This window comes from Sardina pilchardus, chromosome 4 (assembly GCF_963854185.1).
Source record: "Sardina pilchardus chromosome 4, fSarPil1.1, whole genome shotgun sequence".
NCBI classification, from domain to species: Eukaryota; Metazoa; Chordata; class Actinopteri; order Clupeiformes; family Clupeidae; genus Sardina; species Sardina pilchardus.
In genome coordinates this window covers 28,128,319-28,145,720 of record NC_084997.1, presented here as the reverse complement: position 1 = coordinate 28,145,720, position 17,402 = coordinate 28,128,319, and the positions used below count along the sequence as shown (strand labels likewise).

Below are 17,402 nucleotides of genomic sequence, written 5' to 3'. Positions count from 1 at the left end.
ATACATTCACGGAAATGAACCAAATTTGGTGGACATGTGTGTTGTATGATTCTGAACAAGTTTTACATTTAAACTATATAGTGAATCTTAGAAGAATTTGAATTATGTGAGATTTTCTGATTTTTGCACATCATGTATTTTGAAATACTTCTCCTAGACGGTTTATCGAAATCATGTCATTTAAACACTAAAATGATCTTGAGGGGTGGCCTGAGAGGAATTGCGACCAGATTTTTGAATTTCAAAAGTATATTGAAATGGCGAAGGTTTGAATCTAGGTGTCTTATAAAAGAATCAAAAAGTTGGTGTTATAGGCAGAAAACAGTGACTCATTTGGATGAAATTTGATGGAGTATTAGTTAGTGTGTTTGTAGTGACAGTCATATACAAAGTTTTGAATTTGGTGTTGTTTGTGTTTTTTAAAAGCGCATTAATGATTGTGGTGGACACAGTTTTAGCTAAAATATTTTTAAGCGAGTTGATGAATAATTATAATCATATCAACCTATGCTGCAATTTTGATTTCAACCATGTTAACAGAAAGTGAGATATTTAGGTTTATTAGGTTTTTATAGGTCTGTTTCCCTAGCCGCGCATGGTCTTGCTCCCTCACTGTGGCTCACCCACTCTCCCCCTTCTTGTCTGTTTCCCTCCCCCCACAGTTCTTCCCACCCCTCCCCTCTCTCCCAGCTGGATGTCTCTCTAACCTCCCCCGCTTTCCACACAGAGACTCAGACACAGACACACACACACAGACACACACAGACACACACACACACAGACACACACACACACACACACACACACACACAGACACAGACACACACACACACACACACACACACACACACACACACACAGAGTCAAGAATGACAGTGTGATGCAAAGTAAAAGGTAAAGAAAAGATCATGTGTATAAAGATTTTACTCAGGTTAAGTCATTTTTGTGATAGAATTGGGGACTGACTAAGTCAGACCCAAGTTCTAATCCTCATAAAAATGCTTGGTTGGAATGGCATGTAATAACCAGAATACAGTAAAGTCATGTATTTTGAAACACTAGTCCTAGACGGTTTATCGAATCAAACCAAGGGTTTATCAAATCATATATCAGCAGTAAAATGATCTTGAGGGGTTGCCCAAGAGGAATTGTGAAGTATATTGAAATGGTGAATGTTTGAATTGGGGTGTCTTTTAAGACAGAAAAAGGCCGCAAGGGGCATTGATGGGCCCAAGCACCTGTAGTCTGTGACCCAAATTTGGTGCGCTTGTGTGTTGCTACCTCTAGACTGAGACAGAGCCCTGGCCTAGGGTGTGGCTTAGGGACTCCTGGTCACTCACTCACTCACTCACTCACACACACACACACACACACACACACACACACACACACTCTCCTCACTCACTCACTCACTCACTCACTCACTCACTCACTCACTCACACACACACACACACACACACACACACACACACTCTCCTCACTCACTCACTCACTCACTCACTCACTCAATCACACACACACACACACACACACACACACACACACACACACACTCTCACTCACACACACACACACTCTCCTCACTCACTCACTCACTCACTCACTCACTCACTCACTCACTCAATCACACACACACACACACACACAACCCCCCCCCCCCCCCCCCCCCCCCCCCCCCCCCCGTTGAGGCAGCCGTGGCCTACTGGCTAGGGCTTGGGGCTTGTAACAGGAGGGTTGCCGGTTCAATCCCCAACCAGTCCACCACTAAAGTGGTTCTTATCCTCACAAAAATGCTTGGTTGGAATAGCATGTCATAACCAGAATACAGAAAAGTCAAACAATCATGACTTAGTTACGTTTTGTTTACATCAAGACACACACACACATTAAAAACAGCAACAGGTTTTATGAATTCAATGATCTGAAGCAAAGATATTGATGTAAGCCTTACAGATGCATGATTTACAGTACACCATATCAACACACTGGTTATCATCTCAAATTTGGACTACAAATATGGATACAGAGATAGAGCTCTGGCCTATGGTGTGGCTTAGGGGCTCTATAGCGCCACGTAGCGCGTTGTGTACTGTGGTTGACTCATATATTCATGAAAATGAACCAAATTTAGTGGGCTTGTGTGTTATTGCTACCACTAGTCAGAGACAGAGCTCTGGCTTAGAGTGTGGCTTAGGGACTCTAGAGCGCCACCTAGCGCATTGTCTGTTGTGGTTGACACATACATTCATGAAAATGAACCAAATTTGGTGGGTATGTGTGTTATTGCTATAGCTATTCAGAGACAGCGCTTCTGGCCAAGGGTGTCTTAGGGACTGTATAACGCCACCTAGCGCATTGTCTGTTGTGGTTGACACACACATTCGCGAAAATGAACCAAATTTGGTGGGCTTGTGCGTTATTGCTATCGATAGTCAGAGATAGAGCTCTGGCCTGGGGTGTGGCTTAGGGACTCTATAGCGCCACCTAGCGTGTTGTCTGTTGTGGTTGACACATACATTCAGGAAAATTGACCAAATTTGGTGGGCATGTGTGTTGCTCATGCACATGCCCACCAACACGTACATGTTGCTTTGTTAGATTCCGAAATGTCACAGGTCTCCGCACCGCAGGTGCTCGGGCCCGCCATCGCCGCTTGCGGCTATATTTATTATTATTATTCTTATTATAGTATTTTCCTCTTACCGGACATGTTTTGCCCTTTTTTACCAACTTGGCATGCTCTAAAACTCTTGAAATTTGGCAGCTACCTGTAGAATTGATGCCTCTACTGAGAGACAGAACTCTGGCCTAGGGTGTGGCTCAGGGACTCTATAGCGCCACCTAGAGTGCTGTCTGTTGTGGTTGACACATACATTCACGGAAATGAACCACATTTGGTGGACATGTGTGTTGTATGAATCTGAACAAGTTTTACATTTAAACTATATAGTGAATCTTAAAAGAATTTGAGTTATGATTATGATTATGATTTTTGCACATCACGTATTTTGAAACACTTCTCCTAGACGGTTTATCGAAATCATGTCATTTAAGCACTATAATGATCTTGAGGGGTTGCCCGAGAGGAATTGCGACCAGATTTTTGAATTTCAAAAGTATATAAAAATGGCGAAGGTTTGAATTATGGCGTTTTATTAAGAAACAGGAAGTTGGTGTTATAGGCAGAAAAAAGGTTATAAATTGGATGTAATTTGGCAGCTACATGTGGAATTGCTTCTGCTAGTCAGAGACAGAGCTCTGGCGTAAGGTGTGGCTTTGGGACTCTATAGCGCCACCTAGCAGCACGTTATCTGTTGTGGTTGAAACAAACATTCATGAAAATGAACCAAATTTGGTGGACTTGTGTGTAATTGCTATCAAAAGTCAGAGATAGAGCTCTGGCCTAGGGTGTGGCTTAGGGACTCTATAGCGCCACCTAGCGCATTGTCTGTTGTGGTTGACATGTACATTCACCCAAATGAACCAAATTTGGTGGACATATGTGTTATTGCTATCGCTAGTCAGAGACAGAGCTTTGGCCTAGGGTGTGGCTTAGGGACTCTATAGCGCCACCTAGTGCGTTGTCTGTTGTGGTTAAAACATACATTTACGAAAATGAACCAAATTTGGTGGGCAGATGTGTTATTGCCATCGCTATTCAGAGACAGAGCTCTGGCTGAGGGTGTGGCTTAAGGACTCTATAGCGCCACCTAGTGTGTTACCTGTTTTGGGTTGACATTTACATTCACGAAAATTAATCAAATTTGGTGGGATGGTGTGTTATTGCTATTGCTAGTCAGAGAACGAACCCTGGCCTAGGTTGCGGCTTAGGGACTCTACAGCGCCACCTAGTGTGTTGTCTGTTGTGGTTGACGCATATATTCACAAAAATTAACCACATTTGATGGGCATGTGTGTTATTGCTATTGCTAGTCAGGGACAGAGCTCTGGCCTAGGGTGTGGCTTAGGGGCCCTATAGCGCCACCTAGCGCATTGTGTATTGTGGTTGACTCATATATTCACGAAAATGAACCAAATTCAGTGGGCTTGTGTGTTATTGCTACCACTAGTCAGAGACAGAGCTATGGCCTAGAGTGTGGCTTAGGGACTAGCGCCACCTAGCGCATTGTCTGTTGTGGTTGACACATACATTCACGAAAATGAAACAAATTTGGTGGGCTTGTGTGTTAATGCTACCGCTAGTCAGAGACAGAGCTATGGCCTCGAGTGTGGCTTAGGGACTCTAGCGCCACCTAGTGCATTGTCTGTTGTGGTTGACACATACATTCACCAAAATGAACCAAATTTGGTAGGCATGTGTGTTATTGCTATAGTTATTCAAGGACAGAGCTCTGGCCACGGGTGTGGCTTAGGGACTCTATAGCGCCACCTAGCGTGTTGTCTGTTGTGGTTGACACATACATTCAAGAAAATTGACCAAATTTGGTGGGCATGTGTGTTGCTCATGCCATGCCCACCAACACGCACATGTTGCTTTGTTAGATTCCGAAATGTCACAGGTCTCCGCACCGCAGGTGCTCGGGCCCGCCATCGCCGCTTGCGGCTATATTTATTCGTATTCTTTCATCCTCTTACCCCGTGCGCCCTTTTTTCACCAACTTAGCATGCTCCAAAACTCTTGTATTTTGGCAGCTACATGTGGAGTTACTGTGGCTACTCAGTGACAGAGCTCTGGCCTAGGGTGTGGCTCAGGGACTCTATAGCGCCACCTATCGCGCTGTCTGTTGTGGTTGACACATGCATTCACGAAAACTGCCCAGATTTGGTGGGCATGTGTGTTCAATTAATCTAAACAACTTTTACATTTACACTCTATAGTAAATATTAGAAGAATTTGAGTTATGGTTATGATTATGATTTTTGCACATCATGTATTTTGAAACACTTCTCCTAGACGGTTTATCGAAATCATGTCATTTCAGCAGTAAAATGATCTTGAGGGGTTGCCCAAGAGAAATTGCGACCAGATTTTTGAATTTCAAAAGTATATTGAAATGGCGAAGGTTTGAATTATGGCGACTTATTAAAGAAACAGGAAGTTTGTGTTATAGGCAGAAAAAAGGTAATAATTTGGATGCAATTTGGCAGCTACATGTGGAATTGCTTCTACTAGTCAGAGACAGAGCTCTGGCCTAAGGTGTGGCTTCGGGACTCTATAGCGCCACCTAGCAGCACGTTATCTGTTGTGGTTGACACAAACATTCACGAAAATGAACCAAATTTGGTGGACTTGTGTGTTATTGCTATGGCTAGTCAGAGACAGAGCTCTGGCCTAGAGTTTGGCTTAGGGACTCTAGAGCACCACCTAATGCATTTTCTGTTGTGGTTGACACGTACATTCACCAAAATGAACCAAATTTGGTGGGCTTGTGTGTTATTACTACTGCTAGTCAGAGACAGAGCTCTGGCTTAAGGTGTGGCTTCGGGACTCTATAGCGCCACCTAGCGTGTTGTCTGTTGTGGTTGACACGTACATTCAGGAAAATTGACCAAATTTGGTAGGCATGTGTGTTGCTCATGCACATGCCCACCAACACGCACATGTTGCTTTGTTAGATTCCGAAATGTCACAGGTCTCCGCGCCGCAGGTGCTCGGGCCCGCCATCGCCGCTTGCGGCTATATTTTTTTTTGTTTTTGTATGCTTATGGTTAGTTTTTAGTATGGGGAAAACAGTGGTCAAAGATCGTCGGTCTCGCGCTGGGACATCGGAAGGGAAGACTCCTGTGGGGAAGTTCCACCGTTCCCGACCGCCAGCACCCCCTTTCCGGACGATGGCCGCTTCCAACCCAGCAGTGGCCTCCACAGGCCGCACCCCCAGCGACGACAGCCTGAGAAGATCATCACCGGGCCTCGAGGAGCCTGGTGCGCATGACTTTGGGTGGCCATGGGAGTCTTGACTCTGGGGGTGTGTGGACTTGGGGTTGTGAGTGGGCCTATTTTTGCAGTTTGCTGAACTCTGGGGTAAATGGTTACCTGTGGGTCCGTCAAGGTCCACTATGCTGGGGTTTAGTGCTGCATGGGCCTTGCAGAACTATGTGTACATGTTTTTATGGTTTCAGATGGGTGTACTGCCTGCAGTGTTTGAATCCTGGGGCATCGATTGCCTGTGGTTCCGTCAAGGTCCACTCTTCCAGGGTTTAATGCCGTAAGGGTCCTGCAGTGGTAGCCAGACGATGTGTAGTGTTTTTAATATGTCCAGGGTTTTGCAGTGTTGGGAACGCGAGGACAAGAGTGTCTGTGGTTTCGTCAAGGTCCACTGTACTCTGGTTCCAGTGCCATCAAGGTCCTGCAGAACTACTGCGACATGGTGTGTGGACGATTGGAGAAGGCTTCGGTGCCAGGGTCTCGTTTCAAGACCTTAGAAACATCGTGGTTCCGTCAAGGTCCACTGTGTTGCTGATTCAGGACCGTCAAGTTCCTGTGGACACCGTGCTGGTGTGTGTGTTTTTGTTTGTTTAGGTACTCTTTCCCTCTCGTCACTGGTCTAGCTGGCCAGTGTCATTGAAGCAGCCCGTTCAGTACGTCTCTGATTGCGAGACAAGGGCTGCTTAGCTACATTCCCCTCTTTATTTTAACTCTTTCCCTACCTGGTCTGTTATATTTGTTTATTGGTTTGTTTCTTTGTTCTTTTGACACTTCAGGTGTCTGCTAACCCTCCCTCTTTTTTTCATTATGTTTTTCGTTTCACACCTCCAAGCCCATTAAGTAGTTCACTGGGACGGTGAACATTCAATGCCGGGGTGTGTGTAGCAGGCCTCTCTGGAAGGTGGCTCTTAATTGTATCCACCTGTGGCATGATGAGAGTTAATGAGCACTGCACTCCCGGATAGGCCTATATAGGAAGAGACTGGTAGAGTGCAAGTTGCCGGTCGCTGGGAGTAGGCCACATTGTGGGAGAACGGAGTGTTGTGAAGGTAATTTACTTGTAATTGTGTAATTGTTGAATGTATGTGGTCTTTGAAGATTTCTATTTGTTAACATCTTGTCTTGTTTGCCATTAGATTGCAGCTGAATGGCATCACAGCAGCATGACCACTGTTTTCCCCTACTTATTTTGTGTCCTTAGTCAGTTAGCGAATTGTGTTTACAGCCACCCTCTTTGTTGTGTTTTATTTTGGTTTATGTATTAATTTACTAGTTTGCCCTCTCCCACTCGTCACTGGTCTATTCGACCAGTGTTCTTGAAGCAGCCCGTTCAGCACGTCTCCTGTCGTGAGACAAGGGCTGCTTAGTTACATTCTCCGCTTTGTTGTGTTTTATTTTGGTTTATGTATTAATTTACTAGTTTGCCCTCTCCCACTCGTCACTGAGTCTACTCGACCAGTGTTCTTGAAGCAGCCCGTTCAGCACGTCTCCTGTTGTGAGACAAGGGCTGCTTAGTTACATTCCCCTCTTTATTTCAACTCTTCCCCTGGTTTAACTTTAGTTTTCTTTTGTATTTGTGTTATTTATTTCTCCGGTCCCTTGGCTGTGACTTGCTCCTCCCGTTAAACCCCTAGATAACAGAGCTCCACCTTAGTGTGCACTTAATGCCCTAGTGGCCAGTGTGGGTTTGAACGTGTGTCTCACGTGTGTGTGTGACTGACAGGCACTCCTAATGTTTGCTGTGTGTTCAACATCGGTGTGGCAGCATAACCATAGCTTTTTTTCAGTGGAGCGATGTAATAGGTGTCAGTATAGTATTACGGAGGCAGTCACAGCTACCCCCTTGTCATTCCCTGCCCTGTTTTTCCTCTCCCTCCTGGAGCCTTTTTGAAAAAATAAAGAAATTATTTATTGAGTAATTCAGCCTCCTTTTCATCCATTAATTTGGGTCACCTGCTCTGTACGAACTCCACCTTGTTACACTAAGAATACGTTCGGTAACCTAGCCACAACGCAATAACTTTAGTATAGTGGCGTAAAGGAAACACAAATTGGGGGGGAACTAAATCGGGTACTTCACCGGATCCGGCCCGCGGGCCGTTAATTGAAGAGCCCTGGCCTAAGTGGTTTAAGATGAGCACTACAACTACCAAAGGTCGTGGTTATGTGGACTCGTGTTTCAGAGAGGGAGAGATAAGAAAATCTGTACAGCATTTACTGACAAATACAAGGACAAATTAATTTAGGAACAGAAATCTTACCTTACGCTCAAGTGCTGCTTCATCGATGGGACTGAAGTTGTGGGTTTTGTGCAGTTTTGAGTCTCGACACACCAAACACACAAGCTGTTTGTCATCTTCACAGAAGAGCTTGAGTTTTGAACGGTGCAGACTGCAAAAGGATTCTTTTTTATTTTTGTCCTGTAGTAAATTCTCACACAAGTTCTTCAGATGCAGGTTAAGAGGAGGCTCAACTCTTGAGGATTTTCTCCTGCAGACTGGACATTCTCTGGATCCTTTGGTTTCCCAAAAGGTCTTCAGGCAGGCTTTACAGATGCTGTGAGTGCAGGTGAGAAGAACAGGAACTTTGAAGATTTCACAGCATACAGGACAGCACAAATCCTCTTCTAAGTCCAACTTGGAGGCCATTTTCTGCAATAGCAGCAACTGTTCTACAGTGTTGACTGTTTTATGATCTCTCCTCTCACTTTCACTGTTCTGAAAACTCGTGTCACCCTGAACCAGAATCCTGTCTTAATGAATCCTTATTTGTCAACACAACACTCCAACTGAAGCTTCCAGTTGTTGTATTGTTAAAAAAAAAAAAAAAACACTTCTTCATACCTTTTCATCTACAGGAACAATCATCCTGTACTACAATAAACTGTCAAGTGGTGCTGAACTACAAAATGTCTTTCAGCTTCAGTTCACCCCTTCAAGTGGGAGGGACTCTTAAAAGCCTTTGGTTTCTGATTGGATGGCACTACTGAGTTACTTACAGAGCCATACTGTAAAGAGAGTTGTGACACTGTTTGATGTCGCCACCGAACAATCACGTTGCCTGGCAGATGACCTCACTTTTCTACATCTTTTACTTTGGGACAAAACAGGCCATAATTTATTGCCCAAATGTGTACATTATTTGTTATGCATATAGACAATTATTACTACTATACATCAACATTAACAACATTTGTCAACTATTTTTCTAATGAAGGTTGCCTCCATGAAATGCTAAAGTAGGCCTGTGTGAATTTGTGTCATGTCATATGTTAAACAGGACAAAACTATGAAGTGAAAATAAATCTGTATATCTTTCTGTATTTGTTCTTGGCTGCTATTCAACATCACCTCTGGTAGGCATTTACTAAAGACCCACGCGTGTAATGTGTTAGGATGTGAAATGTGAAAGATATTGGATCTTGACTTCAACAACATGGAGAATCCCTTAACAACATTAGGCACTATGCTGAATGCAGTGTGTCTGAGTAGTTTAGAAGAAGGAGAGGCAGCCAAAGGTCAGTATCAAGTCCAACAGCAGTCAAGAGATACTCTGATAACTCCATAAGCAGTAAAAGCTGATACTCTGATAGCTCAACTAGCACACTCACACTGAGGGAAACTACCACTCTGCTATTCATACAGTTGAGGTTTTAACTGTGCTTATGTAACAATAAGCACATCCAAATTTCTCTCTCTCTCTGCTATTTCCTAGCATCTTTTCTTTCTTCTACAGACTTATGTTCTTGTATCCTTCTTATCAAGACTGTAAAGGATGAAAAGCTGACAGATAGAAATCTTTGACCTTTTCTGTTTATCTGCATGTTATATGAGTTAATGATTCATAATCTTGTGACTCCATTGCCGGATACAGTACATGCTGTGGACTGTCTGACTTTGTCAGAAGAAGGCACTTTGACCATGATCCATTTTGTATTACAGCTACAATGAATGACATGACCACAGAACTCATTTTTCATCTTAATGTTGCCCATAACATTGAACTGAAATATTTCCATAATACTGTACCATTAGTTAGCTGGTTAGCTGGTCTTTAGCAACCTGGTGCACAACATACCTGTGGGAAAGCACCAGAGGGATAGCCTGACTCAATCATACTGCAATGGATTCATCACTCACTCTGTCATATTCAGTGTCTTGCAGGACTTGGACACGTTAAAGGTGACATAGAATGGAAATATTTTTTTCTTGGTTTTCATGAATTATGAGAGGTTGTGCATAAACAAAGAGCTATCATGACCATAGTTGTGCCCTCCTTCATATGAACATCTTGGACTTAAAAATAGACACAGAAAAATGGGCGATTCAGCAAAACTGCTTGCTTGTGATGTCAGACATCCACTGAAGTTCAATTGGGGTTGCCAAAGAGGGCGCCATTTAGTCAAACGGACCATTTAAATTCTCAGCCTAAATATGTGGTTTTAATTAGTCTTGTAAAATTGCAATTCTAAATCAAAGTTGAATATATACTATTTTAACATCAGAGAACACAGTGCAATACTCAATTCATCCATTCTATGTCCTCTTTAAGTGAGAGTACAGGCAGAAGACATGACACTAACAGGAAATTCCAGCGTTTTTTTTTATAATCAGACATAGCACAGATTCAACTCTGGTGATACAGTGAGTAATATACAACACAATACAACATGCACACTCTGTGTGTTTCTTATGAGCTGTAGGTGCTCAACAAAGTAGAGTTTCTGAAAGGTCTAGTATTTGGGTGAAAAGTGTTGATGTTGCTGGGATGACCTGACCTGATTACTTACTGAATTACCCATAAACGATATAGAATAGCATATTATTATACGGCTCTTCACAATGCAAGTAGAACGCCCCATTGACTTGAATGGGATTTCCCAACGTTCTACCGGTCATTATTTCTTGATAGATGACCGCTCCGAAGGAATAATGACCGCTGCCAATGGCAACGGGTTCACTCCGCTAGCAGTTGCGGAAGCCACGAAACGGTAGCCAAGTCATTGCTAAAGACACATTGAGATGAGTTTCTTTTCTCGTTTTGGCAAGTAGCCGTATAATAAGCGGGATAATGTATAGAACGCCGGTCATTATCGGAAAATAATTCCCTTCAGGACGAAGCAAAACCCCTCCGCTGCGCGTCGGGGTTCAGTTCATCCTGTCGGGAATTATTTTCCGATAATGACCGGCGTTCTATTCGGTTGTTAAGTGATGATGTAATAATGGGATAATAAATAGTTTTCATTGCATTATTTTTCTTTATACCACTGCTTGGTCAAATTTCCTATTGTGATGAGCTATTTGGAACGTGCATTATTTTTCTATATACCGCACGGCTATGAAGTAGTTCCCCTCTTTTGGGCTTATTAGGCTACACTTGAATATTAATTCGGCAATGTCAATGTAACGGTAAAAACAGCAACGTTGTGTCTAAGACAGCGGCAATAAAAACGAAAATGATAGTAGCAGTGGTATAAGCGGGATAATCAACTCCGCGCCCTGTGCGTTTATAGGAAAATAATGCACTTATCGAAGTGTAAAGTCCCCTCCGCCTGCGGCGTCGGTCCTTATTACCACTTCGAACGTGCATAGCTCGAGCGTAGCTAGCGAAGCGGTCATATAGTTGTTGTCAAAGTTTTTTTTTTTTTTTTTTTTTTTTTTTTTTTTTTATTCTTTTTTCCCGTCATTTTTCGTCAACGATTCCCGGGACACCGTAACACCGGAGTGCATGAAACTTGGTGGGCATGTAGCCCCAGTAGAGTTCTATGGAAAATTTTCGTTTCGTCCCCGGGGGTCACTCCACCCCCGCGCTGCCCCCGCCCGAAGCCCAAAAATGACAGTTTTTCCTACATAACTACCTGAACCGTGGCACCGAGGATGACAAAATGTTTATGGTATGTTGTTCTCTAGAGCTTGCATCAACTTAGCTTATAACCAGTCATTTGTGATTTGCCCCCCCATCGTAAAAATTGAAAATGCAATGTAATATTGCTTTAATTGCCCCTATCTTCAGATGAGATGTTATGAACTGCACCAAATTTCATGTGTATGATTAACCTGACACCCTCTGGGAGTATGCCAAGTTTTGTGGAATTTCATCCATGGGGGGCTATAAAATAAATGGATTTATGTGTACATTCAGGACTGTATACCCATCGGCCAGTAGATGGTGGTATTATCTGGAGTCTAAATCCCCCCCTGGGGATTTCAAAAACTGTTCCAAACATCTCAATCTCTGCTAGTTTTTGTCCTAGAAACATATAAGTGACACCATTAGAAACCTTTAATCAACTAGTTTCCAAATATGTTTTAAAAGAGAATGGTTGCTCTGGGTGCAACAAACATGCAGGAACACACACACACACACACACACACACACACACACACACACACACACACACACATAAATACACACACACACACGCATACCTACACACACACGCACCACTACATACACACATGTACATAAAACATTATACAAACACATGCACAAACACGCCCACACGCATGCACACATACACCCTTACACACACACACACACACCTACACACACACACACACATGCACACACACATCTTTGAGTACATTTTGTGAGACCACCGGAGCTGAGAAGTGAATGTGTGTGTGATGTACTGTACTATAGCCTGTGTGTGTGGGTGCGTTTCTGTGTGCCCATCTGTGTGTTTGCATGTGTGTATATGTGTGTATGTGCATGTTCTGTGTGTGTTCTCTTTCTTTCTCTCTCTCTCTCTCTCTCTCTCTCTCTCTCTCTCTGTGTCTGTGTTATCTGTGTGTATTCTGTGTGTGTTCTCTCTTTCTCTCTCTCTCTCTCTCTGGGTGTGCCTGTGTGTGTGTGTGTTTGTGTGTGTGTGTGTGTGTGTGCGAGTGTGTGTTTGTGTGCATGTGTGAGTGTGTGCCTGTGTATGTGTGTTTGTGTGTGTGTGTGTGTGTGCACACGTGCGCATGTGCGTGTGTGTGTGTGTGTGTGTGTGTGTGTGTGTGTGTGTTATCTGATATTGGAGTGACAGTGACGGCAGAGAACACAGTGAACATATACTCAGAGACACATTAAACACACACAGAAGCAGACACACACTCACACTAGACAGAGAAGCACTCATACACAAAAGCAAGCGCACACATGCACACACTCATTTACATACATAAAAGTTGCAGTAGGGATGGAGTAGGCGATGGAAACACAAGCGTGATTGATATTTGCGGAGAGAATGTGCAGGACTGAGCGGCGGTCATATTGTGTATCGCTTTGCGGTACATCTAGTTTTCCTATAAACGCAAGGCACGTCGTTGATTATCCCTTACTTACCGAATGGGATTCCAAATGTAATGAAATACACTGAATACATGTCACTGTTCTATTTCTGTGTAATGCTTTGTGATGCCAGTATATTGTATATAAAGTGGGTTTAAACTGGTAATATTTCTCCCCATCAGGGGGCAGTAGATGAGCAGTCATGTGAGAGAACTGAGGCTGTCTGAAGATAGTTTAGAGCAGTGGAACTGCCCAAATAGCAAATAGAACGAATTTGGAGGGCTGCGGCGTTCCTTTAATAACTTTGTGAAGGTGCTCTTTGGTATTAAAAATACTACCAATAGGTAAATTGACCAAGGCACTCTTCCAAAAAAGTTTATAAAGCTTTAATTCATAGGCTTAATCATGAATGATTTGCCCTGATGAAGACCTAGCCAAGGTCGAAACATGTTGGCATTTTTAGTGATCATTCATGATTAAGCCTATGGATTAAAGCAAATAGTTATAGTGTGGTTTCACTGTGGTTTTAGTAGCCATATATTATTTTATTATACAATTAAAATCAGTTTATCAGTACTAAAATTGTTTCACTTATATTTTTGTTTTTATTACTTTATTACTATATTATTATTTATTTTATTTCTGTGAGAACCTTGGGCCAATTGAATTGTACTATATAAATAAATGTGACTTGACTTGAATATTTTTTTACATAAAGACTGACTTGTTTCAAAACGTGTTTCAAAATGAGAGTTCAGCACTGCCTTCCTGAGTCCCAGCAGGTGTGTGAACTCTACCTGAGCTGATACTGCAGCAGGTGTGTGAACTCTACCTGAGCTGATGCTGCAGCAGGTGTGTGAACTCTACCTGAGCTGATGCTGCAGCAGGTGTGTGAACTCTACCTGAGCTGATAGTGCAGCAGGTGTGTGAACTCTACCTGAGCTGCTCTACTGATACTGCAGCCTTCACTGGTGAGATACTCAGAGATAAGTAGTATGACAAAAAGAATGGGAACAGTTTCTCAGTGAAAATGTGTGTGAAAGTGTGCACGTGTGTGTTATTGTCAGGGTTAGAGAATGCGAGTTTTCCTCTGTCCCAGTCCAGCTGCACTCTGATCGTCGGTTCGATCCCCGACCAGTCCACCACGGCTGAAGTGCCCTTGAGCAAGGCACCTAACCCCTCACCGCTCCCCGAGCGCCGCTGGTTGGGCAGGCAGCTCACTGCTCTGGGTTGTGTGATTCACCTCACTGTGTGTTCACTGTGTGCTGTGTGTTCACTAATTCGGTTAAATTGGGTTAAATGCAGAGAACTGAATTTCCCTCACGGGATCAAAAAAGTATATATTCTATTCTATTCTTTTTATTCTATTCTATTGATCCTCTGGAGTTTCTGCTTCACTGTGATGACAGTCTCCGGTTGGGACGGGGAGAGTACTTTGTATTCACCATCCCAATAATACACACTCCAGACTCCACTCCTATGGGAACCCCCTCCCTTCCTCTCCCCAGACTCCGTCTTCACTCCCAGGGACCAGCATTTACCGTCTCCAACCTGCACATCCCAGCAGTGAGTCCCTGAGTTAAAGCCCTCAGAGCACAGGACACACTCATTCCTATCAATTCTCTCTGGGTTATTAGGAAGCTGCTGCCACTCATCACTGTATCTCACGCTGGTCAGATCCTCAGACAGGATGAGTTGTGGGTATGCAGTGTTGGGATCCAGAATCACAGGAGCTACTGTACAGAGAGAGAACATGAAAATTCAGTAATGGTGATCACTGATTTTTCTACTTTGCTCACTGCTTCAAAATGCTGTTTGTGTGTGAATGAGGGAGAGGGTGGAGGTGTATGACTGTGTGTGTTTTGTGTTTGACTGTGTGTGTGTGTGTGTGTGTGTGTGTGTGTGTGTGTGTCTGTGTGTGTGTGTGTGAACTCACTGTACTGAACAATCTCCAGCATCTTCTTCCAGACTCTGAACTTCAGGTTGCCCAGGTGTTTTGCCACATTGATCAGAGCTCCTGAAACCCTCTCTGGATCCTGCAGTGTGCACTGGGCTCTGGAATAACATTCAGGAGTCAGTGCTGCTGTGGGTTTGGGTTCAGAACCACAGATAGAAACAGGAGGCAGATCACTCACCTTCCCACTGTGCTCTTGTAGTTCTGTAAAACAGAGGGTGAAATGAGGTAGGCCTAACGTTCTGTGTGTGTGTGTGTGTGTGTGTGTGTGTGTGTGTGTGTGTGTGTGTGTGTGTTCTGACTTCAGCTATACACTCACAAAAGTGTGTCTTTTGTTTAAAACAAGTAACGTTCACAAGTACCAACCTGTAGAAATGAGATGTCATCAGCTCCCATATCCTTCTCTATGGCTCTGATTGTGTCTGTAAGAGATGTGATCTGTCTGTTCATCTTCTCAATCTTCTCCTTCATCATCTTACTCTTCTGCTCCTCTTCCTCCCTCAGTGCAGCTATCCTGACTGCCTCTTCATCTCGTAGAAACTGGTGAAGCTTCTCAAACTCCTGCTTGATCTGCTTTTCTGTGTGTTGAGCCTGGACCTGTAATACCACACATCACCACATGATAGTGTCTCACACTTGGAATCTGTGTTAGTTATGTTGTTATCACTATTAGAGGAGGAGGCATCACTCTTACTGTAATGTGTTGGGCAGTTTTATCGCAGGTTCCTTTAGCCTTTTTAAAGGTGTTCAGCTTGTTCTGTATGGGCTGCAGTTTGACCTTATAAAATTAACGTACAGTGATATTCAGGTTTGGTTTGGAAAACGGTCTTGAAGGTGTGTGTGTGTGTGTGTGTGTGTGTGTGTGTGTGTGTGTGTGTGTGTGTATGTGTGTGTGTGTGTGTGTATGTGTGTGTGTGTGTGTGTGTGTGTGTGTGTGTGTGTGTGTGTTTGAGCTCCTCAAAGGACCCCCCCCTGGAGGAGCCCCAGCACCCCCCCTTCACACAGGAGGATGTGCAGCCACAACTGGCCAGCTGCAGAATGGGCACGGCACCAGGGCCAGGTGGCATCCCCTCAAGGGTTTTACAGCTCTGTGCTATGGAGCTCTCCCCAGTCCTTCATCCCATCTTCTGGGAATCACACAGAACAGCCACAGTTCCCACCCTCTGGAAGACCTCAACCATCGCACCAGTACCCCAACAACCCACCCTTCAGAGCCCAACCATTTCTGCCCAGTTGCACTCACACCCATAGTCATAAAATGTATGGAGAAGATCATCCTTCACTTTATCCTGCCAGCCGTCAGACCACAACTGGACCCATAGCAGTCTGCATGCAGGCTGAAACGAGGGACGGAGGATGCCGTGGCATGGCTCCTCCACAACATGACTCTATCTAGTCTCTATCTCTTATGAGGTGTAATTGTTTGGAACAGAATGTGTTAACCCTCATGTTGTCCTCAAATCTTACCGACGTTCGTTGTCCTTGGGGTCAATTTGACCCCAGCTAAAAAAACTCTCAAAAAATGATTCAAATTATTTTTTTTACCCAATTTTTTTTGTGGTAGGTACTTAACAAGAGTGTAATAACCACCATCAAAAGCCCTACAAAACAATCCCACCCCCCCACACCCCTTTATGAACCCTGGAATCCTGACTGGCAATATGGCCAATCCAGTGTCAACAGCCCAAAGGCTGACTTTTTGGACTTTTTCAGACCTGCCAAAATAACTTATATGTAATATGTACTTGTATATGCAATAATGATAATAACTACATGTTCTCATACTATTACAATAATAATATCCATAATTTGTCAAATATTCATTTTCATCATGTTTCATAAAAATGGGGTCAAATTGACCCCAATACCACCAACGTAACTATTTTTTTTACAGGACATTGGAAACATATTTTTGTGCAAATTTCATGTTTACTCTGTTGTACCCTTCAAATGAGGAAAAGTCATGAAACTTGAAGCAAAACAAAAAAAGTGAACCATATATTTTATGATGTTAAACACTGCTTGGGGTCAAATTGACCCCAAGGACAACATAAGGGTTAAATACATGATTATCACCACTGGGGGAAACTCACATTTCCATAGTGTTTGCTGACTTTGTTCTTCATGTGGTTAACTTGAAATGTTTTTACTTCAACTGATAATTAGGAGTGATGTGAAAGGCACACTCATGTTAAGTAGAAAAATGGCTAGAAGTACCCAATACATTATTTTATCTTCATAACTGACAAATATGTCTTATGAAATCCTCTGTTATACAGTGTGGTTGA

The 17,402-nt window shown here is 43.3% G+C and overlaps 1 protein-coding gene across 1 annotated transcript in view; it reads right to left on the bottom strand.

The window, feature by feature from the left end:
• LOC134078742 (E3 ubiquitin-protein ligase TRIM35-like) overlaps nt 1–17,402 on the bottom strand; it is a 45,094-nt gene that overhangs the window by 27,335 nt on the left and 357 nt on the right. Inside the window, exon 2 of the mRNA XM_062534869.1 lies at nt 8,150–8,509. Coding sequence (XP_062390853.1) covers nt 8,150–8,509 — 360 coding nt within the window. The remainder of the gene's footprint in view (nt 1–8,149; nt 8,510–17,402) is intronic.